Source organism: Dendropsophus ebraccatus, chromosome 11 (assembly GCF_027789765.1).
Source record: "Dendropsophus ebraccatus isolate aDenEbr1 chromosome 11, aDenEbr1.pat, whole genome shotgun sequence".
NCBI lineage: Eukaryota > Metazoa > Chordata > Amphibia > Anura > Hylidae > Dendropsophus > Dendropsophus ebraccatus.
The window spans coordinates 38515158-38542052 of record NC_091464.1 but is presented as its reverse complement, the minus strand read 5'-3'; the positions used below and the strand labels follow the sequence as shown (position 1 = coordinate 38542052).

Below are 26895 nucleotides of genomic sequence, written 5' to 3'. Positions count from 1 at the left end.
AATAAGTGTATATTGGTGATTTGTATAATTTTTGGGGGGCAATACAATACTTTTATAAAAAATTTCGCCGGACTTCTCCTTTAAAGCGTAAGGCTTAATTCACATACTACTGACATATCCAGCAGCAGAACCCAGTGAATATACAGGTTTCACAATGGATTTGCTTTAGTGTATCACAGTATTGTAGGGAAAGTCCAGAGCAAACCAACATCAGATTTTTTTTCTTCTATAAACTACTTTACATTTGCTGATGTTGTCGCCTAAGAGCCATGTGAGAATTATAAGAATCTGACACCCCATTCAGACCCGTTGTTTTAAGCATTTCAGCAAATGACTTCTCTGTTTACAGGCGTGAAGTATGGTTTTATAGTGTGCAAGTTGTGGGAAAATAGTGAAAACCGTGCAAAACAGTGAGTGTGGCTGCAGCTAGACATGGTAGCAAGTTATGCTGTTTCCAGATGGCACTGCGTTCTGTTATTATGGCCCAATCTGGTGGCTGATCACTTGTTATGGGCGCGTTAGTGATCTCCACCTTGTACGTAACAGAGTCCACTAGCTGCCACTGTTGGAGATCTCTGCTGTAGAATATTGCAGTACAATGCTATAGAACTGGGGCCTGTTATACTGCTATACTATTAGATGTCCTTTTATTATTTTATATTCATCATCACATAGATCTAAGCAGTAGGATTAATGGCCAGAGTAATAATACTATATAAAAATCATAATATCATCAAGCAGAAATGGAAGAAGGAACAGTAAATGAGAGTAATTATTATTGTGATAATCCTGAAATTAACTATAGATACAATCAATTTCTTTATCCAATCTGTTTCTTTCTGGGCTCATTCAGACCCACACATAAGGAAGATTGGCAGCGTGTGTGAGATTTCCATAATGTTTCTGCATCCATAACAATAATTGCCTTTAGCTTAATATGAGGATCCTTAATGTTTATAAGCAGCAGATGAAGAAATTCATTTTGTTGTTGCATTAGATTGTTTCTAAGCAATTATATTCTTCATTAACTATTTCATACAGAGCAATATGCTTGCTTATTAATCAGCAATACAAAGCAAGCGTCTGAGCACAATGTTATGAGAATTTAGCTCTAATCGTAATTTCTGCTAAATTGCTAGAAGCTTCATTAAGGGTTATGTTACTGCTGATCTTCTACCTGTAATGTCTTATTTCCGTGGGACTTATTGTATTTGGATAAGAAAAGTAAAAAAGACCAAATTACTGCGAAGTGACAGATAGCAAGAAGGAATGAAGCCAGGGCAAAGAGGGAATCTCCCTGCATCCCTAGCAAGGAGACGACTTTACAGGTGGAGGTGTAACTGCAGACAGCTAGACGATACTGCAGGTAAATGTAATATTATATTTAGCCATTTAGATCTATGGCCGTTCATGTGGTACATGGAAGGCTCAAGAGGGTGGTTCTGAGCGGGGTACCCCCACAGTTATAATGTTCATATGCCTTAAGACATGTAGCCTGCCTTAATGGAATATTGTGAACCTGGAGAAAAGCTATAGAGGGATTAATTTGTAAATGATCCTATGTCTACATGTGTACTTAAAGGTGTTATCCAGCGAAAATCTTTTTCTTTTAAATCAACTGGTTTCAGAAAATTATATAGATTTGTAATTTACTTCTATTTAAAAATCTCAAGTCTTCCCATACTTATCAGCTGCTGTATGTCCTGCAGGAAGTAGTGTTTTCTTTTCAGTCGGACACACTGCTCTCTGCTGCCACCTGTGTCTTAGACAGAAACTGTCCAGAGCAGCAGCAAATCCCCATAGAAAACCTCTCCTGCTCTGGACAGTTCCTGTCTCGGCCAGAGGTGGCAGCAGAGAGCACTGTGTCCAACTGAAAAGAAAAGAAAACAACATTTTCATCAGGACATACAGCAGCTGATAAGTATGAGAAGGCTTGATATTTTTAAATAGAAGTAAATCACAAATCTATATAACTTTCTGAAACCAGTTGATTTGAAAGAAAAAGATTTGCGCTGGATAACCCCTTTAATTTCTCTTTGCAAAGGAAAATGCATCTGGTGTAAAGAGAATAAAAAGGATTTGCTACCGCTCTGGACAGTTTACATCATGGACAGAGATGGCAACTGTGTCAAATTGTAAAGAATACACCCCTTCATGCAGGACATACAGTAGCTGATAAGTACTGGAAGACTTAATATTTTTTATTTGTCAGGATACCACTAAACAGCTACACCTATCTTATCTCCCAGAACCTTGTGAGTCTAAATTATATATGCAGCATTTACTATGGTTAAATACTAGTGCTTCTACTAAACCCTGTGGAGCCTGAAAAGAAATACTTATATCCATTGTCATGTCCACATGTTTAACTCTGTATTAAATCAGTATTTAGGCTCAGCAATTGGGAGAAATGATTGGCCATGTTGTTATAGCGCGTACTATTTTTTTTTTATTATTGCTTGTACATTACACGTGTACTCTCATGGGTTCTTATTATATCTGGTTCCACAACCTCCTAAATATTTTTTCACTTACTCACTATAAACCTACCCACAAGATGCTGTCATAAGAAGGATAACGTTTGGGCCACTTCATTCCTGCTATGTATTTGTAAAGAATTGTATGTAGTTTTTTTCGCTTGGATGCCCCAAGTAAACATCTAGAAGGAAGAATAAACTGAACACCTGTTTGGAGCGGCACACACGGGTCGGTCAGAGGCCACAGCCATTCTTCGCTTATCATATTTTATCTTTAAAATACTCAGAACAAACACTCATCTAGGAGTCCGGCGGTGCGATTGCTGTCTATACAATTAGGTTTTACAGTCTGCACCTGCAATCCTGGCCTGCCTGATTATATTGTATAATTAGTATTCAGTGAGCCAACATACAGTTACCGGTGCAGGAGGAATTTGCATGTAATTGTTGTCAAAACAAGTATCGGCCTCCGCTCATCGGGTTAGCTCCATGTAACTTAATTTGTTTCTTAATTCATATTCCGCAACTTGTGATAAACATAGTTATTAATTTCTCTGATGGAAGAAAAATAATCTTCTCCACGAACGGATGTTATTTAAAAAATATAGCAAGAACATTGGCGATAAGCTGAAAAGATCCAGCTTGTTTAGCCTGAAGATCTGAAGAGTCCTACCGTGTTTCCCCGAAAATAAGACATCCTCCTAAAATAAGACACCCCAACTGGTCTACTAGCTAGCCCAAAGTAAGGCATCCCTCCAAAAATAAGACACCCCCACCCCGAAAGTAAGGCTATCGTCGCCGCTCACCCCCTCCCTCCCCATGCTTGTCCCGTGTCGCTCACATCCCACCCCATGCTGCTCACCTCTCTCCCTCCTCCCGGTGCTGCTCACATCCCACCCTGTGCCACTCACCTCTCTCCTCCCCGTGCTTGTCTGGTGTCACTCCCAAGAAATAAGACATCACCCGAAAATTAGACAGAGTGCCTCTTTGGGAACAAAAATTAATATAAGGCACTGTCTTATTTTTTGGGGAAACACGGTACTAACAAAACCCCGTGGATCCTGGGGCAGATATTGCGCTTGAGGTCTAGGGAAATGCCCACTCACCTTGAGAGATTGTTGCCAGGCGCAGTGCTAGATAAGATGTGCAAATGGCCCCTAAATCTGGTCTTTGAATTTAATTGTTTTATAAAATCAATCCCTTTTCATATGGACAGGGGTCATCTTTCTATAAGCCCTAGTAGAGGTCTGGGGGACCTGGTCCATCCATGCCATTAACGTTTTGGTTCCCAGATCCACCTACATCATCTACTTACACAGCTGGGATAATAATATGTCACATACATTTGTGAACAGTAAGGGCCTGAAATGTTTTAAATTTAATTTCCAGTAATTTTGAGCACCTGTTGGTTTGCTCTGTGGTTAGTAGATTGTTAGATGCTGCTAGGAAGACAACAGGAACTGCATTAGTACTGTTATGGGGTCTGTTAGGTGCTGGTGGTATCTGTTATGAATAGAGACAAGCCATTACAGTAATGGTGCTGCACCATCGCGTGCCATGCAGAGTCGCCTCTAGAATTTAGTCATACCAATTGCAACGTCACAGGTTCTAAAAAGCTATGTGAAAATGTCTACCATTTCACACAGGAAATATATATTTAGTAATTTTTAATGTTACCTTGAAGACATCTCCTCCTTATCTGTCTATAGACATGCATAATACTTTGCATAAATCAAGGCCATGTGCAAATAAATATAAAGTTCCTTGAAATATGAAAAAAAAAAAAAGTTAGTAGAAAAAATTTCCTGTTCTCAACGTATTAAGCTACTTTTCTTTGTTCTCCCTCCTACACTAATCCGTCTCTCTTAAAACTGCTAAAAATCTGTCAGTTCACTGAGGGATCAGATATGGTGCCCATAGATGTCTGTTGGGAGTTGGAGGAAAATAAATACTCATACCCCTTAGACTTATGTTTGCCAGACCCACCACTGGCGTCATTCAGCATTCATATTCAGCTGCTGGTATAAGGTTTATGGGGCCATCTAGAACAACCACTGACAGATGATGTCAATGGTGGTAGGGGTTGGCCATGATGGAAAATCAGGGGCGACCTCTTTGTTCAGAGAGCGATCAGCTGCAACCAGAGTGTTCTGGCTGTGGCTTACTCCTCTCCATAAAGAATATAGGCAATAGAGATGAGCGAACCAGGTTCGGGTTCGAGTCCATCCGAACCCGGTCGTTCTGCATTTGATTAGCGGGGGCCGCTGAAGTTGGATAAAGCTCTAAGGTTGTCTGGAAAACATGGATACAGCCAATGACTATATCCATGTTTTCCACACAGCCTTAGGGCTTTATCCAAGTTCAGTAGCCACCGCTAATCAAATGCCGAAAGTTCGGGTTCGGATCGACTCGAGCATGCTCCAGGTTCGCTCATCTCTAATCGGCACGCATGCTGCACCAAATGTCTCTGTGTTTGGGGAGGATAGGTGGTGGGCGGGTAACATATCTGACAGGCAGACAGTCACTTATCCGTCAGTTATTAAAGGTGTATGGGGGCATTTAGCTGTAGGGTAAGAAAGAGGCTGAGACACACATGTTGCAGGAGCTTGTAGTATATGTTATATCTAACACAGAAAAATGCAACAGCTCACCGCAACAGCAAGATACAGACCCACCATAGACATGAAAATAATTAAAAGCAGCCCCCCCAACTGCCCAAAAAATTCCCACAAAAATAATGAGTCTCTTGGTTACTATTTGCAAACAGCGTAAACTGCCTCACCACGATAAGGTGGACTCATATCGAGGCAGACCCTACACTGTATGTACACTATGGCCTCTCCATGGCGTGTAATACGCCTATGCTCTGGGCATGCAAGATCCGTCTAATACCTGCAAAAATAATTGCACCACCTGGGTGAGACAGGTGGAGTGCACGACCAAATAGAGGCAGCCACTCCCCGAACTGGAACACAGAAAAAAAAGGAAAAAAAAAAAAATTTGGTCAGCTCTCCTAGAACACTGTTCACACTAGGCAGGAGCACGTTGCCATGGCTGAAATAGCAAACACAGAAAAATGCAACAGCTCACCGCAACAGCAAGATACAGACCCACCATAGACATGAAAATAATTAAAAGCAGCCCCCCCAACTGCCCAAAAAATTCCCACAAAAATAATGAGTCATGGCAACGTGCTCCTGCCTAGTGTGAACAGTGTTCTAGGAGAGCTGACCAAATTTTTTTTTTCCTTTTTTTTCTATGTTATATCTAAGTTAAAGTGTACCTGTCGGTCTAACTTTCAAAATCTAAATCAACAGTAGATGTGAAATAAAGCAGGTTTTCCATATACATTCATTAGTATTTTTTTGTTATCATGCTTTAAAACAAACTATACTTAGCAGAAATCCAGGTCCAGTCTCCTGAAGGCAGATTTTCTGACTTGTGTGGGTTGTAAAATACAGACTAAACCCAGGAATTCCAGCCAGTACAGTGTCACGGCACAATATGTCCATCAGTCACATGACTGCCTTCTCTGTGAGTGCTCAGATGGCCTGGGACACACTGGACTTCCTGTTTTCTGACTCTTTGAGAGAGAAAAAAGAACAGGAAAACAGGAAGTGCTGTGTTCTCCATGATAACTAATAAAAAAAGAATGTAAATTGCAAAATTGCTTTATATCACATCCACTTTTGGTTTTGATTTTGAAAGTTATAACAACAGTGACACTTTAAGTGTTTGATTTACAGTTTACACTGATCAGTACTGCTATTTAATCCGAAGGTATGCATTGGTCACATAGGATCCCCTCTTCTGTGTATGTGCAGTGTATGGGAGACTTCATAGCAGCTAGTCAACACCCACTAGCTTAGGAACAACTGAAAATTAGAGAAGGACAGCTGTCTTGTGTAACATAGGAAATCTAGTACTTTTGCATAACGACATCAAGCTCCATTTCTCCCTGCAGAAGAGGTCACAGACCCTTCCTGCTTGATGGAGAAAGCAAAAAAGGGCAGAATTCCTAATCCGGTGTAATACTTAGTGTAAACTTAAACTAGGCAACGTTGTAATATAATATAATATTTTACACCAAAAAGTGGACGATTTTGGTGCATTTTACAACCAGATTACAACCATAAAAGTAATTGGCAGTGTGTAGTTTCTGTTTCAGCCGTGTATATAGCTTGGCAGTTCTTTCCCCTCCTGTGCGGTCGCACGTCTCTTTGTTTCAATCATTTTTATTGTTTAAAAAAACTGAAAACATGACAGAATACAGCCCTATTTCAGAAATAGCATCCACTTGTCTCTGAAGCAAACTCAGACCTCTCTAATGTGGATCTAAATGAGGTTACACGACAGAAACTACAAGAATGTAAAGAGCATATTGTCTGCTGCACAGAATGAATGTAAAAAGCTTACTACACAATCCAAATAAAATAGAGGCCCTAGAATGCTCTTCATTGAAATAGGATTTTCTTACTGAACAGAAAGTGTCTCTTGTGATCTAGGCTGCGAGGTCAATCAGCTGTGATATTGCTCATCCTCGCTCTGGAATATATAAAAATCAGATTCAGTCTTTTCTCATTGTGACAAAGGCGTCGGATCCTCACCAGTCACCGATAATAATGTCACTCTTCCTCAATTAATGTTATACCCTCAGTAGGCAAAAGCATCTACCAGACAATGTAGCAGGTTACTTTGTTTTTTGCCTTTTCTTTATGTTCATCCATAGTAATCTGTATTTTGATGGATTTATGTTTTGGCATTACGTTAAAGGGGTAGTGCGGCGTTTAACATTTATTTACTAAATAACACACATAACAGAGTTATACAACTTTGTAATGTGTGTTATTTAAGTGAATGGCCCCCTTCCCCGTGTTCCCCCTCCCACCCCGGAAGTGTGGGGCATTATACTTACTCCATTGCTGTCGATCCCGGTCGCCATCTTGGGTCAACGATGTCATGTTCGGGATGCTGGCCATACCGCTCCAACAGTCCCTCATGCCGGCCCCCCTCTGCCGTGTCATCAGCTGTTCAGCTGCGATTGAATGAGCACATTTATGCTCAGCCAATTACGGCCGAGCAGCTTATGACACGGTAGAGGGGGGCCAGCATGAGGGACGGCTGGAGCGGTCCGGCCAGCCTCCCGAACATGACATCGTCCACCCAAGATGGCAGCTGAGGTCGGTGAGTATAATACACCACACTTCCGGGGTGGGGGGATCACGGGGAAGGGGGCCATTCACTTAAATAACACACATTACAAAGTTGTATAACTTTGTAATGTGTGTTATTTAGTGAATAAATGTTAAACGCCGCATTACCCCTTTAATATAAAAAACCCAAATTTTTATTTAGCTTGTAAGGCTGATATATCAGGCATCCTTTTGGTTTTTTTTACCAGAAACTGATGCCTCAAAAATGCATCTGTTGTCATTAGGCTCGACTCCTATTAACACACAAGAACGTTGGAAGATGCATTCATCCTTACTTTGTTTTCGCCATCCAGACTAAGCACTAGATAGTTAGAACTGTCCCATTCAAATGATGGCCATTCTTAGAATCAGCCATCTACCAGGTCCGATTCCCTCCTCCTTAAAACAGCTGGGAGTTAGAGAAGCCGAACCCCCACTGATCTAAAATTGATGGCCTATTCTGAGAGTAGGCCATTAGTTTTTACATGCTAGATCTCCTCCTAAATATCACTTCTTTTAAAAAACATTGTCTGAGCGTGACTAACAGTATAGCTGCAATTCCTGTTGTCACTATTGAAAAAATCCCAAAGTATAAGGATTTATTCACGTTGTTCATGGGTGGTGGGATTGTTGTGTGTCTTGACTCGAGAAATAGAGAAGGATATTGGAAATTGTTCTCAATTAATTCCTGCCCCCAAAAAAGTGTTTTTCGCTTTTCAGATTCAATTTACTGTACTATTTAGTCTCAAAATCCATGTTTAGCCTTTTTACATTGCCTAAACTAACTGCTGCAATGCATTGTGTGAAAATATACTGTAAATGAAATAGCATTTTAAAAAACCTATGGTGTCGTTGCTTCTGGTTATATAGATAGTACTTCTGCAAATCATGTTTCCATGCGGTATGACTGCTTGCTGGTGAACGTAAGATATCAGGAAGTGTAACTAGGTTAGTGGCGTATTTAGACATCGCTGCTGGGTTCCATTGTTTGGTTCCATTTTTAAGTGTGAAATCATTAACCTTGTTTTTATGACAAAATTTTGTGCACAATTTTTTTTTCTTTTCTTGTTTGAATGTTGCAGTAGTTAAAGGGGAATAATCAACAGGTTAGGCGAATCTAAGGGTCCTATTCCACGGACCGAGCAGGGCCCGATCGACGATTTAAACGAGTGCCGATCTGATAGATCGGCGCTCATTTACTGGGCCTATTCCACGGCCCGACAATCGTTAGCGAGGGCTGCAGGGACATTGTTACCGATGTCCTTGCAGCCCTTGTTTCATACATTACCTGTTCAGGCGCAGGTCATCTTCTTGTCCTTCACCCGGTCCCGCTCGGCAGCATCAGCTTCGGAGCGGCCTGTCTGAACTGACAAACCGCTCAGCCAATCACTGGCCGCGGCGGTCCTGGCCAGTGATTGGCTGAACGGTCTGTCAGCTCAGACAGGCCGCTCCGAAGCTGATGCTGCCGCATGGGACCAGGAGAAGGAGAAGACCTGCGCCTGGACAGGTAATGTATGATGTTTGTGAAATTGTCCAATGATTTTAGGTTTGAACCTAAATGAACAATCAGCCAATGACACAATCATCGGCTAATCGTTCTCTCTATACCACGGAGCGATAATCGGCCGAATTAGGCCAATTCGGCCAATTATCGCTCCTTGGAATAGGCCCCTAACCTGCTGATAGCCCCCTACAGTGCCGGGGACGCTGAGTAGGAAGGTATGTGTCTTACCTTCCTTCATGGTGTCGGTCCTGCGCTGTCAGTCGGGGTAAACTCTGCTCCGAAACAGCCTTAGGAGCACTGCTGCCTTATCCGGCGGCCCCCTCCATTAATAGTTTTGAGTCAACAGTTCAATCTTTCCTGAGTGTCATGACCTGTGAATAGAATGCAGGAAGCCCAGCATTTTAATGTTTTTCAGAGGACAACAAATGGCTCACTGTGTAGAAGGAGACAGTCGGCTATGAACCACAACTATTAATTTACATCTCACGGACAACGCGTTTCGAGATCTCAAAGACCTGCCACCATAATGAGCTGCCCAATTTGTTCTCTGCTATTAGGCTGCCTCTTTTCTGTAAATGCTGTTGGTAAAAAATGAATAAAATACAATATACAAAACATTTGTATAGGGAAATGTAAAAGCTGTTCTCCAAACTATTAATGTTTAATCCTAGACTGGTCATTTCAAAAGATATTATGGATTTTCAAAACTATTTAAAGTCTTCAATACATTCAAAGAGCAAACTAAAGTTCCCCGACCATAGACACATTATCCCTTTATGTTTAAAGAAAACAAGTTTAGGCGATGTTCACACGCTGTCTTTTTTAGTAAAATAACGGCCGTTATTTTCAGCCTTCATGATTTTCATGGAAGTCTATTGAAACAACGGCCATTAGTTCACACAATGCATCGAATATCGGTTGTTGTTTGCCACAGCCATCAAATTACTTTTCCCAAATTTATTGGAGGATGTCATTTAGTGAACAATGGGTGTTATTTCACACAGATTTTTTATTTTATTTTTTTACTGTCCTTTCACCTTCTTTTCAACCGAATTCAATGGACTTTTAATAATAGCCGCAACCAAAGGGTGTTGAATGTGACTTTCATTCAACTTAAACTTAAATAATGTACCAATGGACGTCATTGCAAAGTATGTTAGATAACAAACGTTCAAAATTGTTTTGTGAATATTGCCAAAATATATTAGAAATTTTGAATAAACAAAGTTGTTTATTTTTTTTTTTTTATGGAGACATAATATTTGTTACCGCCGAAGCATGCAGAACAGCAGTGCAAGAAAAAGAGTTTACCATCCCCACATTTGCGTCTGGAAGGGTTAAGGTTCCCGTAGAGTCTTGACACCCCTGCTAGTCATCGCTTAGCTCCCTGCTATAGCACAGCACATAGCACTTGGACTTATTAGTTCTGCAGCGACAGATTGTGTGAAAATCTCTCTTTACAATTTCACTTGTGTCTGAAAGTATTTAATGCTCTACAGGAATAAAAGTAAAAGCCAGACCATTTAGAAATAGGTCAATTTTATCTAGCCCTTTCTGGCAGATTTGGCTTATTATCAATGCTCAACAGAATCCAACATTTAAAACAGGAAAGTAACCTTTGTTTTTTACCCTTCCATATTATGGGTCACATGAAGAACTGGTGATCATGGGGTCCCAGTCCTATGAACTCCTCTAGGGGAGCTGATGTGTACCTGAATGATTGTTTCATGGTCACATGAAGCATCATATAATGGATTAATTCAATCCTCCAGAATGACACTCCAGAATTTGGGTCAGTATTTTGTTAAAGTTAAAAAAATCAGTCGGGGGGGCTATATTTACCTGTCCCAATGCCCGAGCAGTGCACATCCCGCTTTTGAACCCTGCTGACAGCCTGCACGTCTCCCCCTGCTTTTACATCATGACCTGGCTGAGGGTTGCCCCACGCAACCAGTCAGTGACTGGGGCGGAACACGGCTGCAGTCACTGATTGGCCGAGCAGGCTAAATCCCAGCCTTCAGTGACAAGGCAGCTGGGTCATGATGAACCTCACAGATGGGAGAAAATGGCATCCGGCGGGGTACGGGAACTCTGTGATGTGGCGCAGCGCGGGGGACGAGGTTCAGTAAGCATATTTTCTTTGTTAATTTCCCCCCATCCCTAGCCCAATATCAATGTGCACCCCATCCCAGACATAAAACACAGTAGAGCTGTAAATTCTTGCAACAGTTTTATCTGTCCATAAATCAGAATACTGGTATACGCACAGAAAAAAACTCACTGATTTCAGTTGAAGCATCCACACATCCGGATATAAAATATGAAAACAGACTTGTTTTTGGCCACCAATCCATTCTGTAAAAAAGTAGGACCTGCTTTTATATGGTTAATTTTTGCATAACAGAGACGCTAACAGATGTTAATACAAATGCACCATCCATGTGCTGTACATATTTACTTAAGCATTGCCTGGAAGTCCTTAGGCAGACCCCCACCAGTGGCCATTTTTTACCCTCCCATCCTTTTTGCAGATCCACAAAAACTGATTGCTTGTGGATGGTTTCTCTAGGTCATCACTGATCCTGATTTATGAGGTCCCGGAAGAAAAAATTGATGTGTGCATGAGGAAAAATGCATTCTGAGGCCTCATGCACAGTGTGGCTCCTAACAACAGAAATAATACCTCACCATACCCCATATAGAATGGGGAGGACTATACTCAACTATCTTTAGTAGTCACATAAACTATGAACAAAGTGGCTGTGTGCATACATAACTGTCCCCCGATTTAGATGAGGGCTATGCGGGCAGTGTGAAATTTTTTTTATTTTTTTGTAAAGTTTTAATTTTACAATTTTTCTTTTTATAAGTACCATAAAAGCATGCAGGCACAGAGAGCTTGCATTCCGTGCCATCTTTTCTGTATTAGTGACAAGGACATAATTATTTCAGTTCTTTGTCGCATTAGTGGGATCAAGTTGTCGCCATGACAGCCTGGCCTGGAGAATGGCAGTGTGCTATTATTAAAAAGGGATTAGAAGTTGTTTACATTGTTACTATTATAGAGTGTTGCAGTTTCCAATCATAGCAATAATACAAGATATAATAACGTCGGAGGACAACTATTAGGATTTCCCTAAATAACAAATACAAGTACACAGTGACTTATTTAGTACAAGGGAAGTTATCAGAAGTTTTATGATGCCTGAACCACAAGCAGCATGAAACAGGGAAATCTGAATAATCACAGTTTAAGGCTATGTTCACACAATGTATTGAGACCGGCCGTTCCGTGACCCGGCCGGGTCACGGAACGGCCGGTCTCTGCCCGGATCATCCCGTCCGATACTTAGGTACCGGCCGGATGATCTGTCTGGCCGCAGAGCTCTGATGCGGGCGCTCACTTCACTGTGTGAACTGACAGGGTTTCTTGCGGACGCAGAAAACTGACATGTCAGTTATTTGCGGGGCCGCACGGGATCCCGGCCGGAGCGTATACAATGTGTATACGCTCCGGCCGGGATCCCATTGAAACTAAGGCATTGTTCCACCCCGCAAAAACTACTCAATTTCAACATTGTGTGAACAGATCCTTTCTGTGTTTTTAATCCACTCCTGGTTTTGGTTGCAATATGAGGACCTCAATACTGACTGAAATATACGTAGTGTGAACCCAGCCTTACCATGGCTCCTAACAGGGGAATTTTGACCATGTCAGAATATTTGTAATTGTCATGTTTTTCTATGCTGACATAGATGGTGGCCTTAGGCTGGGTTCACACTACGTATATTTCAGTCAGTATTGTGGTCCTCATATTGCAACCAAAACCAGGAGTGAAAACACAGAAAGGATCCGTTCACACAATGTTAAAATTGAGTGGATAGCCGCCATTTAATGGCAAATATTTGCTGTTATTTTAAAACAACGGCTGTTATATTGAAATAATGGCCGTTATTTACTGTTATATGGCGGCCATCCACTCAATTTCACCATTGTATGAACAGATCCTTTCTGTGTTTTTAATCCACTCCTTGTTTTGGTTGCAATATGAGGACCACAATACTGACTGAAATATACGTAGTGTGAATATAGCCTAACAGAGGAATTTGCTGCTGATTCAGCAGTGTTTTACTGGATTCTAAGATGCGTTAATAAATAGGTTCAGTCCAGACATAATAAGTGAAAAAATATTCTTTACTGACAAAGACAAAGCAAGAGGTTACAAATGCAAATAACAAGAACAAGATATACCTAGCTATGAATACATATAGCACCTGTCCAGGGGTGGCCCAGACAAAAGCCCAGTATTATAAACCCAGCTTGGGGCCTCCTGCACAGGGATTCCCATATGGCTGCTTACTATGTTCCATATAGAGTCATACATAACTAGCTATATAACTCTATATTCATTACTGACTCTACATTCAGGTGCTGTGCAATTCTATGAGTGCCCTTTACTGCTCCTTATAAAAGACATGTGCATAAGTCCTCTTCCTTAAAGCCTTGTATTCTGAGAAGAAATCATCAGAAATGTGAACGCTATAAAATATTTCATTGTGATCAATAGAGGGACCATGTCATCCAATGAATCACTTTGGGTGTTTTCTCTGTGGAGCTTCTAGAAGGCGCAAGTGGTCAGCAGATGTAGAAATGACTATTACTCGCTCCCCAGGCAGGTGATATTCATCAGGAAATGGATTGCTGTCCTGCTTACTCACATATATTGCTGCTTACCATCCTGCTTACTCAGACACTTATCAGAAAATTCTTTATTATTTTGTGGGATCACAGCCAGACATCACTTCTGTACTACAGCTGTACAAAGATGCGACTCAGCACAGTCCCTCATTTATTGTATGTTTGTCTATATGAGATTTTCCTTGTTGTGTTTGTGCTACCTTTTCATGGGGTTTACAGAAGTATAGGCATTTTTGTATACATATTAAAAGTTTCAGCAGTATCTTTCATGAATAGGCGGTTTTTGTGCAGATAGTTTTAGAATATAGTAAATTGTTATATTCACCAAAAATCTTTGGGTGCCGTAGATCACAGGGTTGTTGCGATCCAGTAATGAATTAGTAATATGTTAGGATAGGATGAAAAAAACATATCCAGAAGACAAGACCAGTGGTAGATATAAGACGCTTACTGTACAGTAGTGATGGGAAGTTTGTGAATGATCAGTTCAAAATGAAATAATCTTCAAAATGACCTAAATGGTTTAGATAATTTTCCTGGCAAGGAATATTGAAAATAAATTACAGCCAGGGGGCGACAGAGAGTCCAGCCCAGCAGCTCCAGCTCTATCACTGTCATACTGCAATTTGCTTTTCAGTCCCCTATGCTGGAAAATGAAAGTAATAAAACACAGCACATCCCAGAAAATACAAATAAAAACTATGCAACTACACTGCCTATACACAGCCTGTGTGTGTGAGTCTGTTCATCCAGCTCACCTGTAGTGTAGTCATCTTCTTAGCCAGAGTTCCAGTCTTGCACTGGCTCTTATATCCTCACTCTGTGCTGTATATGCTACTTTCAGCTTACTTCTCCCTCACACATTCACTATAGTCAGTACCTCTAACCACCACAGGTGTCACTGCTGAGCAAAGTCATATACATATGGTTGAACTAGACTCTCCTGATTGGTTCTCCTGGCTTATATAGCTCAGTAGCTTGCTGAGTGAACTAGACTCTTCTGATTGGTTCTCCTTGCATTTAGTTCAGTAGTTCACTGATCAGATGCATTCACTATGGGTCAGCTAGTTTATAGCTGCAATGTTTTTGGACAAAAAAATGCAATAAAGTTTTAAAAGCAGAAAAAAACGTTAGTCATTCGTATATTACATAGTACATAAAATGCTAATTTTGCAGCAGTCAGTATGACATTAGGAGCTTGTTTTTAAGGCCAGATTTACATTCATCCAGTGATGCGGCGTTATTTTGGAGGTAAAAAGCATCTTTGAACTGATCCCATTCATTTTGATGGGTGAGTTTAAAGCATCCAGCATGCCATACTTTAGAACGTGTCTTGTAGCAGTCTGTTGTACGGCCTGCCCATTGGAAAAGAGGATAGAAAACCAGATGACAACTGATACCTTTTGGTATCAGTTGTGGCATCGGTTGTCTTCAGTTGTTGAAACGGATGCAAGTGATAAATGTAAACCCAGCCTATGTGGTCGCATTAACAAAAATAACTAATCAAATGTGATTATTTTATCAAAATAATATTTTGGTAAAATAAGGGGGGTATGAGACTTGAGCTTGGATAGACGTTTGAATAGTATTTTTATAACTGCAAACAGCCATCAGCTCTGAGACAGGTATCATTTTGATCATGATATAGAGCTGACAGATTCCCTTTAAATCCCAGAATATTTTTTCCATATATGAATAATTCTTTATGCAATATTCACCTAGTGTTCTTGTGCAGAAGGTGTGTATAAAACCTAATGGTACACCGTAGATATGTATTCTTTTCCCTCGCCTTTCATGCTCCACTCACTCAGCAGTGACATTAACCAGTAACCCAGAACATTCACTTCACTTAGACTGATACAACATGTCCAGGGAGAGCCAATATAAGGCAAGTTTTCATCATTACAGTAATCCGCCTATGAAGGCTAATACTATAATGGTGACAGACACCTGTGGAACACTATATCAGTCAGTGGAATTATTGTTTTCCTAGTGAACCATATTGTAGCATTCATATGGAATGAATATATATATATATATATATATATATATATATATATGTCTCATATATTTGTCTCACAGGGAAACTTCGGGGGGGGGGGGGGGGGGGGGGGACAGGGATGGGTCTTATCATTCCTATGTGGATATCTGGTCGGGAAAGATCATTAACTGTACTTGAAGCCTACTTACAACGAAATAGCCTTAAAGGAATTGTATGGTTTTAATTGAGAGTAAGTTTAGTATATAGTTACATAGTTAATATATAGTTACATAGTTAATACGGTTGAAAAAAGACACATGTCCATCAAGTTCAACCAAGGAGGGGATGGATACAGGGAAGGGGGAGGGGTGATAGGTTCTATACATATGCATTTATATTATTTTGGTCTAAGAACTTGTCTAGCCCTGTTTTGAAGCCCTCTACTGTTTTTGCTGTGACCAGATCCTGTGGTAGACTGTTCCACAGATTCACAGTTCTCATGGTAAAGAAGACTTGTCGCCTCCGGAGATTGAACCTTTTTTTCTCCAGGCGGAGGCAGTGCCCTCTTGTCCTTTGAGGGGGTTTTACCTTGAACATCTTTTCCCCATATCTCTTGTAGGGGCCATTTATATATTTAAATAAGTTAATCATATCTCCCCTTAAACGTCTCTTCTCCAGACTAAACAAATGTAATTCTTTTAATCTCTCCTCATAACTAAGATGCTCCATTCCCCTTATTAGTTTAGTTGCCCGTCTTTGTACCCTCTCTAGCTCTAGAACATCCTTTTTATGAATCGGGTTCCAAAACTGGACGGCATACTCCAGATGAGGCCGCACCAAAGCTTTATAAAGCGGTAATATTATATCCCTGTCCCAAGAGTCCATGCCTGTTTTAATGCATGACAATATCCTATGGCCACAGTTTTTTTTTTCTCGCATGTTACTGTTAATACTGAGTTTTGTTGACAATGGATTTTGACTTTGCATGCTGATTTCCACCTGCTGCAGCTTTTACATATTTTTTGTTATAACAACAAAAAAACATAAAAGACAAAAGTTCTATCATGTGACAGCCAGTAACAGCGCTTGGCAAACCCTAACGGAACATCCTATGCCAATGTGAAACCAGCCGTATTGGTCTCATTTATTTAAACTGTCTAAATTTAAAGAAAGCTGTGTTGCCCATAACAACTGATCACAGTACACCGTTCATTTTTCCATTAGTTCTAGGACCTTTTAAGCCTGATTTTTATTTTTTTTTACATAAGTGACAAGAATTTTTCTAACAAACCAGCCTCCACATTATATCTGTTAGTCAATTAAAGGTATTATCCAGCAAAAATATTTTTCTTTCAAATTAACTGGTGTCAGAAAGTTACACAGATTTGTAATATACTTCTATTGGAATGTTTTATTTACTTCCCATAGAAAGCCTCTCCTTCTCTGGACAGTTCCTGTCTTGGCCAGAGATGTCAGCAGAGAGCACTGTGTCAGACTGAAAATAAAACAACATTTCCTGCAGGACATACAGCAGCTGATAAGTATGGAAAGACAAGATTTTTTTTTTTTAAATAGAGATAAATTACAAATCTATATAACTTTCTGACACCAGTTGATTAGAAAGAAAAATATTTCCGCTGGATAGCCCTTTTACCAATGTCATCTCCTTCTACGGATTATAACAATAGGCATACGAATGTATTGTATGTTAGTGCTCATGCCACATTATACAGTACTTGTTATAATATAACTCAATTATAAATATGTATTGCATACATGGAGTCAGGTCAGATGCTTGTAAACAAGACAATTACACCTGTAAGAAGTCTATGCCTACATGGACTAGCTCGTCTCGGCCCTTTGTTTGTTGCATGGGTGATCATATGCAAAACTCCTAGAACAGTGATAATAACTAGAGATGAGCGAACCTGGAGCATGCTCGATTCCATCCGAACCCGCACGTTCGGCATTTGATTAGCGGTGGCTGCTGAAGTTGGATAAAGCCCTAAGGCTATGTGGAAAACATGGATATAGTCATTGGCTGTATCCATGTTTTCCAGACAACCTTAGAGCTTTATCCAAGTTCTGCAGCCCCAGCTAATCAAATGCCGATCGTTCGGGTTCGGATGGACTCGATCCGAACCCGGTTCGCTCATCTCTAATAATAACCTAAGAAATTTATACGAGAGCCCTAAGTGGACAGAGATGTTACATGTGTCTTATACAAATATAGTGAGTTACTGCCTTTACCTAACTGACGTTGTTATTGTTGCGTTGTGAGTCATTACTCTTTCTTTTATACATACCTATAAATTAATGCACAAAGTAAACCAATGGGAAGAGGCGTTCTGTATTGTGTTCATTTGGATGCAGAAGCAACAGTTCTTGTACTACAGAAATGATTGGTACTTTCCTTTTATTTCTGTTCTTATGAAAAATCTAAGCGTGCACACTTTTCTTCCACCCTCGCTTCAGTTCCACTCAAAAATCAATCACAGGAAACAATGGATGATCTAAACGCCTTGCTCACATTACTCCAGGTTACCATGTAATATATCAGTTTATAATAAAAGGTGTTGCCAGGGAGAGTAATATATCTCTATCTATATCAAAACAAGGTCTTCCTCTACCGTCCCCTGATATTAGCCACCTTTCAATGACACGTAGGTCCGGGAAATAAAAATTGTAGTTTTTCGCCTTAGTTTTTCTTCCTTTTGCCTTATTTCCAAGATGTTGTGCATTTTAAAGTTGTTAGAAAAAGTAAGTGAATCCCACTGAATCATTTGGATTTTTGTGTTGATAGATATGTAGTCAGATTCTAAATAAATGAATAACACACAAATAATTGTACTGTTCATGTCTCCTATTCAGAGCATTGAGTAAACATCCACAGTGCACAGTGGACAATTAAGTAAATTCTGTGTTAAGGCCCTGTTACATGGAGGAATTATCTGCAGAATCAGGGCGATTCGGGCAGATATTGCTCTGTGTAATAAAGACAGCGATCAGCAGAGGAGGCGATCAACGGACCATTGACAAACTATATAGAGTGCTGCAGAATCTTTTGGCGCTATACAAATAAAAACATTGTTATTTTTATTATCATTATTAAAAATCACCGGCCGCTGACTGCACATCACTGCGTGTAAAAGTGATGCACGGCCGACAGCTGATAATGGTGTAAAGAAAATAATAAAGATAATACTTACCTATCCATGCTCCCCCAGTGTCCTTTTCTCCACATACCCTTCAGCGGCCGCTGAAGCTTCTAAAGTGGTCTCTTAAGTGACAGACCATTCAGCCAATTACTGACTAAGACGGGACAGCACAGCAGTCAGTCATTGGCTGAGTGGCCTGTCAATTCCGAGACGGCTTCAGAAGCTTCACCGATGGCTGAGGTGAGTGGGGAAAAGGCAGCAGGACACTAGGGGAGCCTGGACAGGTAAGTATAACCTGTATTTTATGTATTTTCTATATAAAGCAGAGCTAACAATGCCCATGCAGCCCTAGCCGCGTGGTTCTTCAGTGTAATGGGCTCAGTAAGTGATTATCGGGCTATGTAATACCACCCTTAGGGTGCGTTCACACGTACAGGATCCGCAGCAGATTTGATGGTGCAGATTTGATGCTGTGTTCAGTTATTTAGATGAGCAGAAAATCCGCTGCGAATCCGGTAAGTGTGAACGTACCCTTAGTGACTTTCCCTAAAGCTAATTGATAAAAAGCATTTAAGCTAAGAAGATGAGATTAGGCATGTATGTTTTCCAGGTGCTTTGCCAGTAAATAAAGGCACACTTTTACTGTTTACTAACAAACCTGTTGTTCTAAAAAAAAGACTAGTTAGTGTGAGCATTCCTTGATGCAAATAACCTCAGGAGACCTCTGACGATGTGTAATAGACAGACATGAGGCTACAAAACACATGCTAAGGCCTGAGTGAAGATCAGTATTTAGAACTTTTTGAAATATTGGAGTCATCTCCCGTGTAAGCATTAGCTTGATCATAGTTTATTCTAGATTTTTAGAAGTTGCATGGGGCTCCACTGGATATAAATAGTTTAAAAAAAAGTTTCAGAATGTTTTCCATACTGAGTTAACACTATCCTGGCCCTGATGGTTCTGCTCAATTCTTTATAATCTTGGTTGGCCGTTGTGGTCATATGTCACCATGGTGGACAACAAGTTATTACAGAGAAATATAGGCAGAAAGCTGCAGAGGACCGAGAAGGCCAGAGGCATTGGAACTAGTATACAGGGAGTATGACATGTAGACTTAAACACGTATTATTTTACTTCCTGAAGAGTAATGTTGTTTATTCTAACAATATCTTCAACGTATGGCTCATTACCGAATGTTATAAAGGTTTAGATATTCTGTGAAATCAATTTATTCCATTTCTTTCCAGCCTCGCACTTTCCCGGCTTTTTTTCCCATTTAATCTAATATAAAATAAAAGGCAAATAAGCATTGGTGTTTTGTTCATCTTGTTTGTATTAGAATTATAGTTTTACCTCTTGTTCTCCATATGTATACAGGTGAGAGAACGAGGCGGAGAAGATGTCAGGTGGCCTTTAGTTATATACCACAGAATGAAGATGAACTTGAACTCAAAGTTGGGGAGATCATTGAAGTACTTGGAGAGGTAAGCATCTGCTTTAAGGACATGATTGTTACACCTAATAACATATAAATGTATGTTTATTGGTTTACTTCAGACTTAGTGAAACATTATAACAAACCCTCAGATGTATGGGCAGAACTACATAAGAGTGGCTTTTCAGCATTTGAAGAATAAGGGCCCTATTACACAGGAAGATTTTCATGCGAAAAATCGTTATATCGTTCTAATTTAAACGATAATCGTTCTGTGTAATTGCAGGCAACGATCAAAAAATCATTCTTATGGCGTTGATTTAGATCTGAACCTAAAATTATCGCTAATCATTCGCTCAAGTTCCGCATTTTTTTACTAATCGTTCAGTGTAATTGCACGTTGTTCATTGTTTTTCTGGGATCAGAAGGAATAAAGGATCATAGTAACGATCGCAATAACGATCGTAGTAACGATCGTATCTAACGATTATCGTTCTGTGTAATATGGTGAACGATTTCAGGTTAACGATAAACAATCTCGTTTGCGATCGTTTATCATTAGTTGTTAATCGTTAAAAATCACTCCATGTAATAGGACCCTAACAGAGGTTTCCTTTTACTGGAATTGAAGTGCTCATCTCTATGACAGTGAGGAATTGAGCACAAATTTCTTTCTTTTCCTTTTACCACTTGATATTGATTGCTGTATATATATATTTATTTATATCTTTTTTTTTTCCTGATCACAGAGGACATTAGGGTAAAAACTGAGGGGAGAGTCTATCTTTTTTTTTTTTTTTTTGTCATCTGGTTCCTTGTTTATGTTTGCATATAATTTATTGTCAGTTTATGGATTTTTTTAAATAGTAATATTCAATAAAATTTGATACTTTTATATCTTATCCTATATGCCTTTTTTTCTTTTGGTTCTTTGTTGATGTAAAACATGTAAGCTATGGGTATTTTTTCATTATGGCTTCATAGGTGTCATAGGTGAATGATGACAACTGCAAGCAGTGAAAAGGAAGCTATCAAAAGAAAGACAAATACTGATATAGGCAACAACTAACCATTCTTACAGGTTTATTAGCCCCAAACAGGCTAATAAACAGAAGAGAGCATACAGCCATTTGTAACATATACATATATTGAGCTCTATGTTTTGATTGTTTAACCGGGGTTGTGATCCACTTAAACAAAAGAACACCTGTAACTCTGGTTTATTATTTCCAGATATTCACATTAAAGTAATTGCCACCTAAGATAATGTGGTGTGATATAAAAGAAGAAAATCTTGTCTTCTATGTTTCTTAACACTGTAGCAATTAAAAATGACATATTCCTTCAGTGGATGAGCTGAGACCACACAAGATGTATTGCTCCAAGGGAAGAAAAAAAATCTTTTCTTTTATTCCCTTTCCTTTAATGTTAATTGTGAATGGTGGGTGTATACTGAGCGAAACAACTTTTGCTATTTTTAATCTTAGTTTTCCATATATGTAGGCGTTCACATGGAGTTACTGATGTGTGGGTTTTTATGTCACTCACATACAGACCTTTGGAATTTGCTGTAATTAAATAGAAGCAAACTTATGTTAATTTTGCACAAGATATATTTTTTTATAAAGCACATGATTTAGTGATTTAAAGGGAACTCTACCAATATATTTACTTCCGTATTCACTCACATACTTACATTGTCATAGTATAGACTATAAGCATGACCTTTGATGGAGGGTCTCTATTGTACTGGCATGTACATGTTATATGAAACTTTTGGCATGTTCCATCAGATTCCTTATTAATGTCCTATTCTCCCAAAGAAGATTATCTTGGCATTAACTTGGGCTATTTTGACCCTTTTTATGGCGTTAAATGGAGAATTCCAGAGACTGAAAAAATGTTGGTTTGTTTTTTGCTAATTCATTGCTTAAATAAAGTTATGTTACTTTGTAATATAACCTGATTAAAATAAATGTAAAATTTTATGTACATATGCACTTCTGTTGAGTGGCAGCACTAAGGTGCGACACTGGTCCCTCTACTACCAATGTTTGTGTTGGTAACTGCAGGGCTGTCTAAGCCCTGCAATTCCTGGTACCTTTTTCTAATCAATCGCTGCCGCACAGTGCTATATAGAGCAGGGTCCTGTTCCCTTTGTGTACCGTATATTCTTTTATACAATACCTGGAGGGAGACTTCCTCACATGTTCACAGTGTCCGGCAGCCTCAGTACAGTGAGTGGTGATTGCTGACACCGCTAGCTTTGTTAATGGTTCACCGCTCACTGTAGAGAGGCTTCTGCGCACAGTGACTGTATCAGGCAGCCTTCCTCCAGGTATTGTATATAAGAATATATATTCCAGGGAAGGGAACTGGACCCCGCACTGTATAGTGCTGAGTACCAGCACTAGTTCAGAGCAGCGGATTGGGAACTGCAGGGCTTGGATAGCCCTGCAGTTCCTGACACTAATGTTAGTGGCAGCAGACGGGGCTGTGTCGTCCCTTACTTCGGCTACGACAGTATTAGCAAAAAATATTCTTTATTCAGTTTCCGGAGAACCCCTTTAATTAACTTGTCTATTACTTGTCGTTTTTAAGTTAACATTTTTGGATGGTTTTGTGCTAATTTGATGTTGGGTTACAGATGTAACCCCATAAAAAAAGCTCACAGTTTGTATTACTCCTTCTGCTTAATGTAGGTTATGTTGGAAAAACTGAAGCATGAACTATACACTCATAACTAAAGTAGAATAAACTGTGTAGAATAAACAGTGTATTTTTAAATCTGTATTCAGAACACACCACCTAGTGGCGCTACAGAAAGCCGGTGTGTGGTCATTTGAAATAAATATTGTTTTGCCCAAACTTCTGTGCCGATCCATTTCACAAGACTCTGTATCTTTACAAAGGTGGAACCCTGCTTCTTCCCCTACTCACCTTTACATCGCCATGGAGTTCAGTGATAACATAATGTCGGCCTGCAGCAATCACTTTTTTTCTTATATACCGTCTCTATCTATCTATCTATCTATCTATCTATCTATCTATCTATCTGTCTGTCTGTCTGTCTGTCTGTCTGTCTGTCTATCTATCTATCGCCTGTTTATAAGTGATCTGTGCTCATATACATTATTAGATAACAATGTTAGTTACTGTACCATTTGCAGAAATATCTATTGCACCAGTCCCTGATGTTCTCCCTTTCAGCATCCACCTACATATATTTACAGTCTGAGTCTATAAAACAACCTGAAATCATTCTTCTGCAAGAAAATGTGACCTAAATATTTGCGGAGCTGCAATAATCTGTATTAGAAACCATTCTGCTCCCCCCCCCCCAGATGTGCCTGATGCTTTTCCTATTATATAAAGTAAGGCGGCAGCATGCATCAGTCTGCCAGACATGGCTTTTATAGATTTGTTTTATATTCCAATACATTTAGGGGAAGTTATAAATACATTTCATGGGACTTAGTTACTATCATGCTGCTCATAACTACATAAAACGGTTTGATGACCAGGTCAGGCAGGCTTCATATTCATGTTTCTATTGAATTGCTGAGATATTACCTATCTGCTGCTGTTCTAGGCTTGTATGGATAAACAGGCCAAGAATATTTATTAGAACTGTACCCTCCAAATCATCCACTTATAACATAGGTTACTATAGTGGGACTACAACTACCAACATGCTCTGAATTTAAGGAATTGGATACATTAGTCTATAGTATTCAGTGTTGTCAGGATGGGCCCCCAGAAAGGTGAATGATGGACTCCGTGTCACACTGGTAGGTATAAGCAGCAGTAGTTTGCTATTTGACAGACTGGATGTGCTGAATAACAACCTCAGCCAGGCATCGCTAGTTATAAGGGAGCCTATGACCTTGCCATCAGTGTGTCAAATTACAGGTTACCGCATCTCATGGCCAGATCAGCAGTGAGCGGAGAACGTGATCCAGGTTATATACTGTGTTTTCCCTAGGCTCTGATGGCCTTTGGAAATTCAGTAAGTAGAGAATTGCTTTACAAACCTGTTGTCAGATACCCTACTAGAGAGTTCTGAATAACTAGAAAGGGGAATGTTAGAAAAGTATTATATTAGTTTGGACATGTTTTACAGGACATCTTTGGATCTGTCGCCATGATATGCAGCATATTATTCATACAGATCTGTGGTAGTACTAGCCAAAACAGCGAAAAAAAAACATTGTGTCTTTTGGCCTTGAGCACCTAAAAGAATACAGAGATCTCATAGATTATGCTATACTGTATTTGTATAGAGTTGTACCTTAGTTTAAGAGTAACTTGGAGTAAGAGCGTTTTGGTTTAAGAGCTCACAGTTTTTCAAAATTGTAACTTGGTTTAAGAGCATTGCTTTGGTGTAAGAGCTCCCTCTACTGGGTGGGAGGCTGAGTGGGGGAAGAGAGGGGCATGGTCTGCACAGGGTGGTCTACAGCACTGTACTCTGACCCAGGAAGTCTTCCACAATATCCAAATCATAGAAGATCCACTTCAGGCTGAGGCTTACATCAGGGGACAGGACTGTAGAGGTAATCTCTCCATAGCTGTAACCACTTTCTCCCCGGACTGCGCCCACATATGTCCTGCTCATTCCTTCATGCTCCCTGCAGTCTGTCAGCCCTTGTGTTTCTTATCCTCTCCATTCCTGCTATAATGGGCCTGCACTTACACTCAGCCATTTACAATGTTGCTATAATGTGCCTGCACACACACTCAGCTATACACACTGCTGCTATAACACACAGCTGCTATAATGTCCCTGCACTTACACTCAGCTATACACACTGCTGCTATAATGTGCCTACACTCACACTCAGCTATACACTTCTGCTATAATGTGCCTGCACTTATACTCAGCCTTTCCTTTCTGTATAGAAAAGTTTCTGTCTCTGTCCTTCTGCAAAGCTGTGATTCTCACTTCCTAATTTGTCCACACCTCCTTCCCCATTGTGATCATGTGACCACACAGTCCTCTGACAGCAGCCCTGCTTTTCTTTTCTAGCCTGTTGTACTACGCTAGTGCATTATGGGGATCTGCATCTCCATCCTGTATCTACAAACTGCTGCTGTTTTTTCATTCTTATGCACTTACTATACAATATACACCACATGCTGCTTGGTTATATTTTACAGTAACTTATAGTATGACTCATCCAGCTTTTTAAATGTTTTTGATTTATTTTACCTGTTATTCAGAATAAAAAAATCATTATTTTTGGGGTGTGGAACCATTTGTCTGCATTTCAGCGATTCCTTATGGGAAAATTTGCTTTGGTTTAGGAGTGGATTTGGATCACAAGCGCAGTCCCAGAACGAATTGTGCTCGTAATCCAAGGCACCACTGTATATAATAAGTAGATGTTTATGGATATTATGCCATTGTTTAACCCCTAGACGACCCTGGACGTAGGGTTACGTCATGGAAGTCTGTCCCCAGACGACCCATGACGTAACCTTACGTCATGGGTGTTATTCCCGCTATGAAGCGCGCTCCGGAGCGGAGCGCGCTTCATAGGAGGTGGGGGCCGGCTGCAGTGAGCAGCCGGGACCTCACCGGTAATGACACGCTGCAGCGATCGCGCTGCCGCGTGTCATTAACCCCTTAAACGCCGCGATCGCGGCGCGACCGCAGCGTTTAAGTGTAAGTGACAGGGGGAGTCCCCTGTCACTTACCGATCGGGACCCCCGCAGTGTGACTGCGGGGGTCCCGATCGGTGAAACGGACTGCCGGAGGTCTCTTACCTGCCTCCGTGCGGTCCGATCGGCGCTCTGCTGCACTGAGCCTGCACAGGCAGGCTCAATGAGCAGAGCGCCGATAACACTGATCAATGCTATGCCTATGGCATAGCATTCATCAGTGTAAAAATCAAACTAGTGAATGTAGAAGTCCCCCAAAGGGACTTCAAATGTGTAAAAAAAAAAAAGTTCAAAACACTAACACACTACCCCAAAACCCCTCCCCCAATAAAAGTCTAAATCACCCCCCTTTCCCATTATATAAATAAAACATATAAAAATGAATAAATAGATAAACATATAATATACCGTAGCGTGCGTAATTGTCCGATCTATTAAAATATAACAAGCGTCATTGCGACCGGTAAACGGCGTACACGAAAAGAGGGGAAAAAGTGCGCAGATTACCGATTTTATGTTACATTATATATTAAAAAAAATTAATAAAAAGTGATCAAAACGTCCGAGCTTCACAAATATGGTATTAATAAAAACTAGAGATCATGGCGGAAAAAATGACACCCCATACAGCCCCGTAGGTGAAAAAATAAAACCGTTATAAGCGTCACAATAGGCCCATTTTATTAATATTTAATTGGCAAAAAAACGGATTTCATAAAAAAAAAAAATATATAACATTAGAGAATCTGTGTAACCTGCATATGGTTGTGTTCGGGCTGACCTATAG

General features: G+C 40.1%; 1 protein-coding gene across 1 annotated transcript in view; it reads left to right on the top strand.

The window, feature by feature from the left end:
- Positions 1-26895, top strand: part of SH3KBP1 (SH3 domain containing kinase binding protein 1) — a 249651-nt gene that overhangs the window by 111628 nt on the left and 111128 nt on the right. The window contains exon 4 of the mRNA XM_069946144.1: positions 20390-20496. Within this exon, the coding sequence (XP_069802245.1) occupies positions 20390-20496 (107 nt within the window). The remainder of the gene's footprint in view (positions 1-20389; positions 20497-26895) is intronic.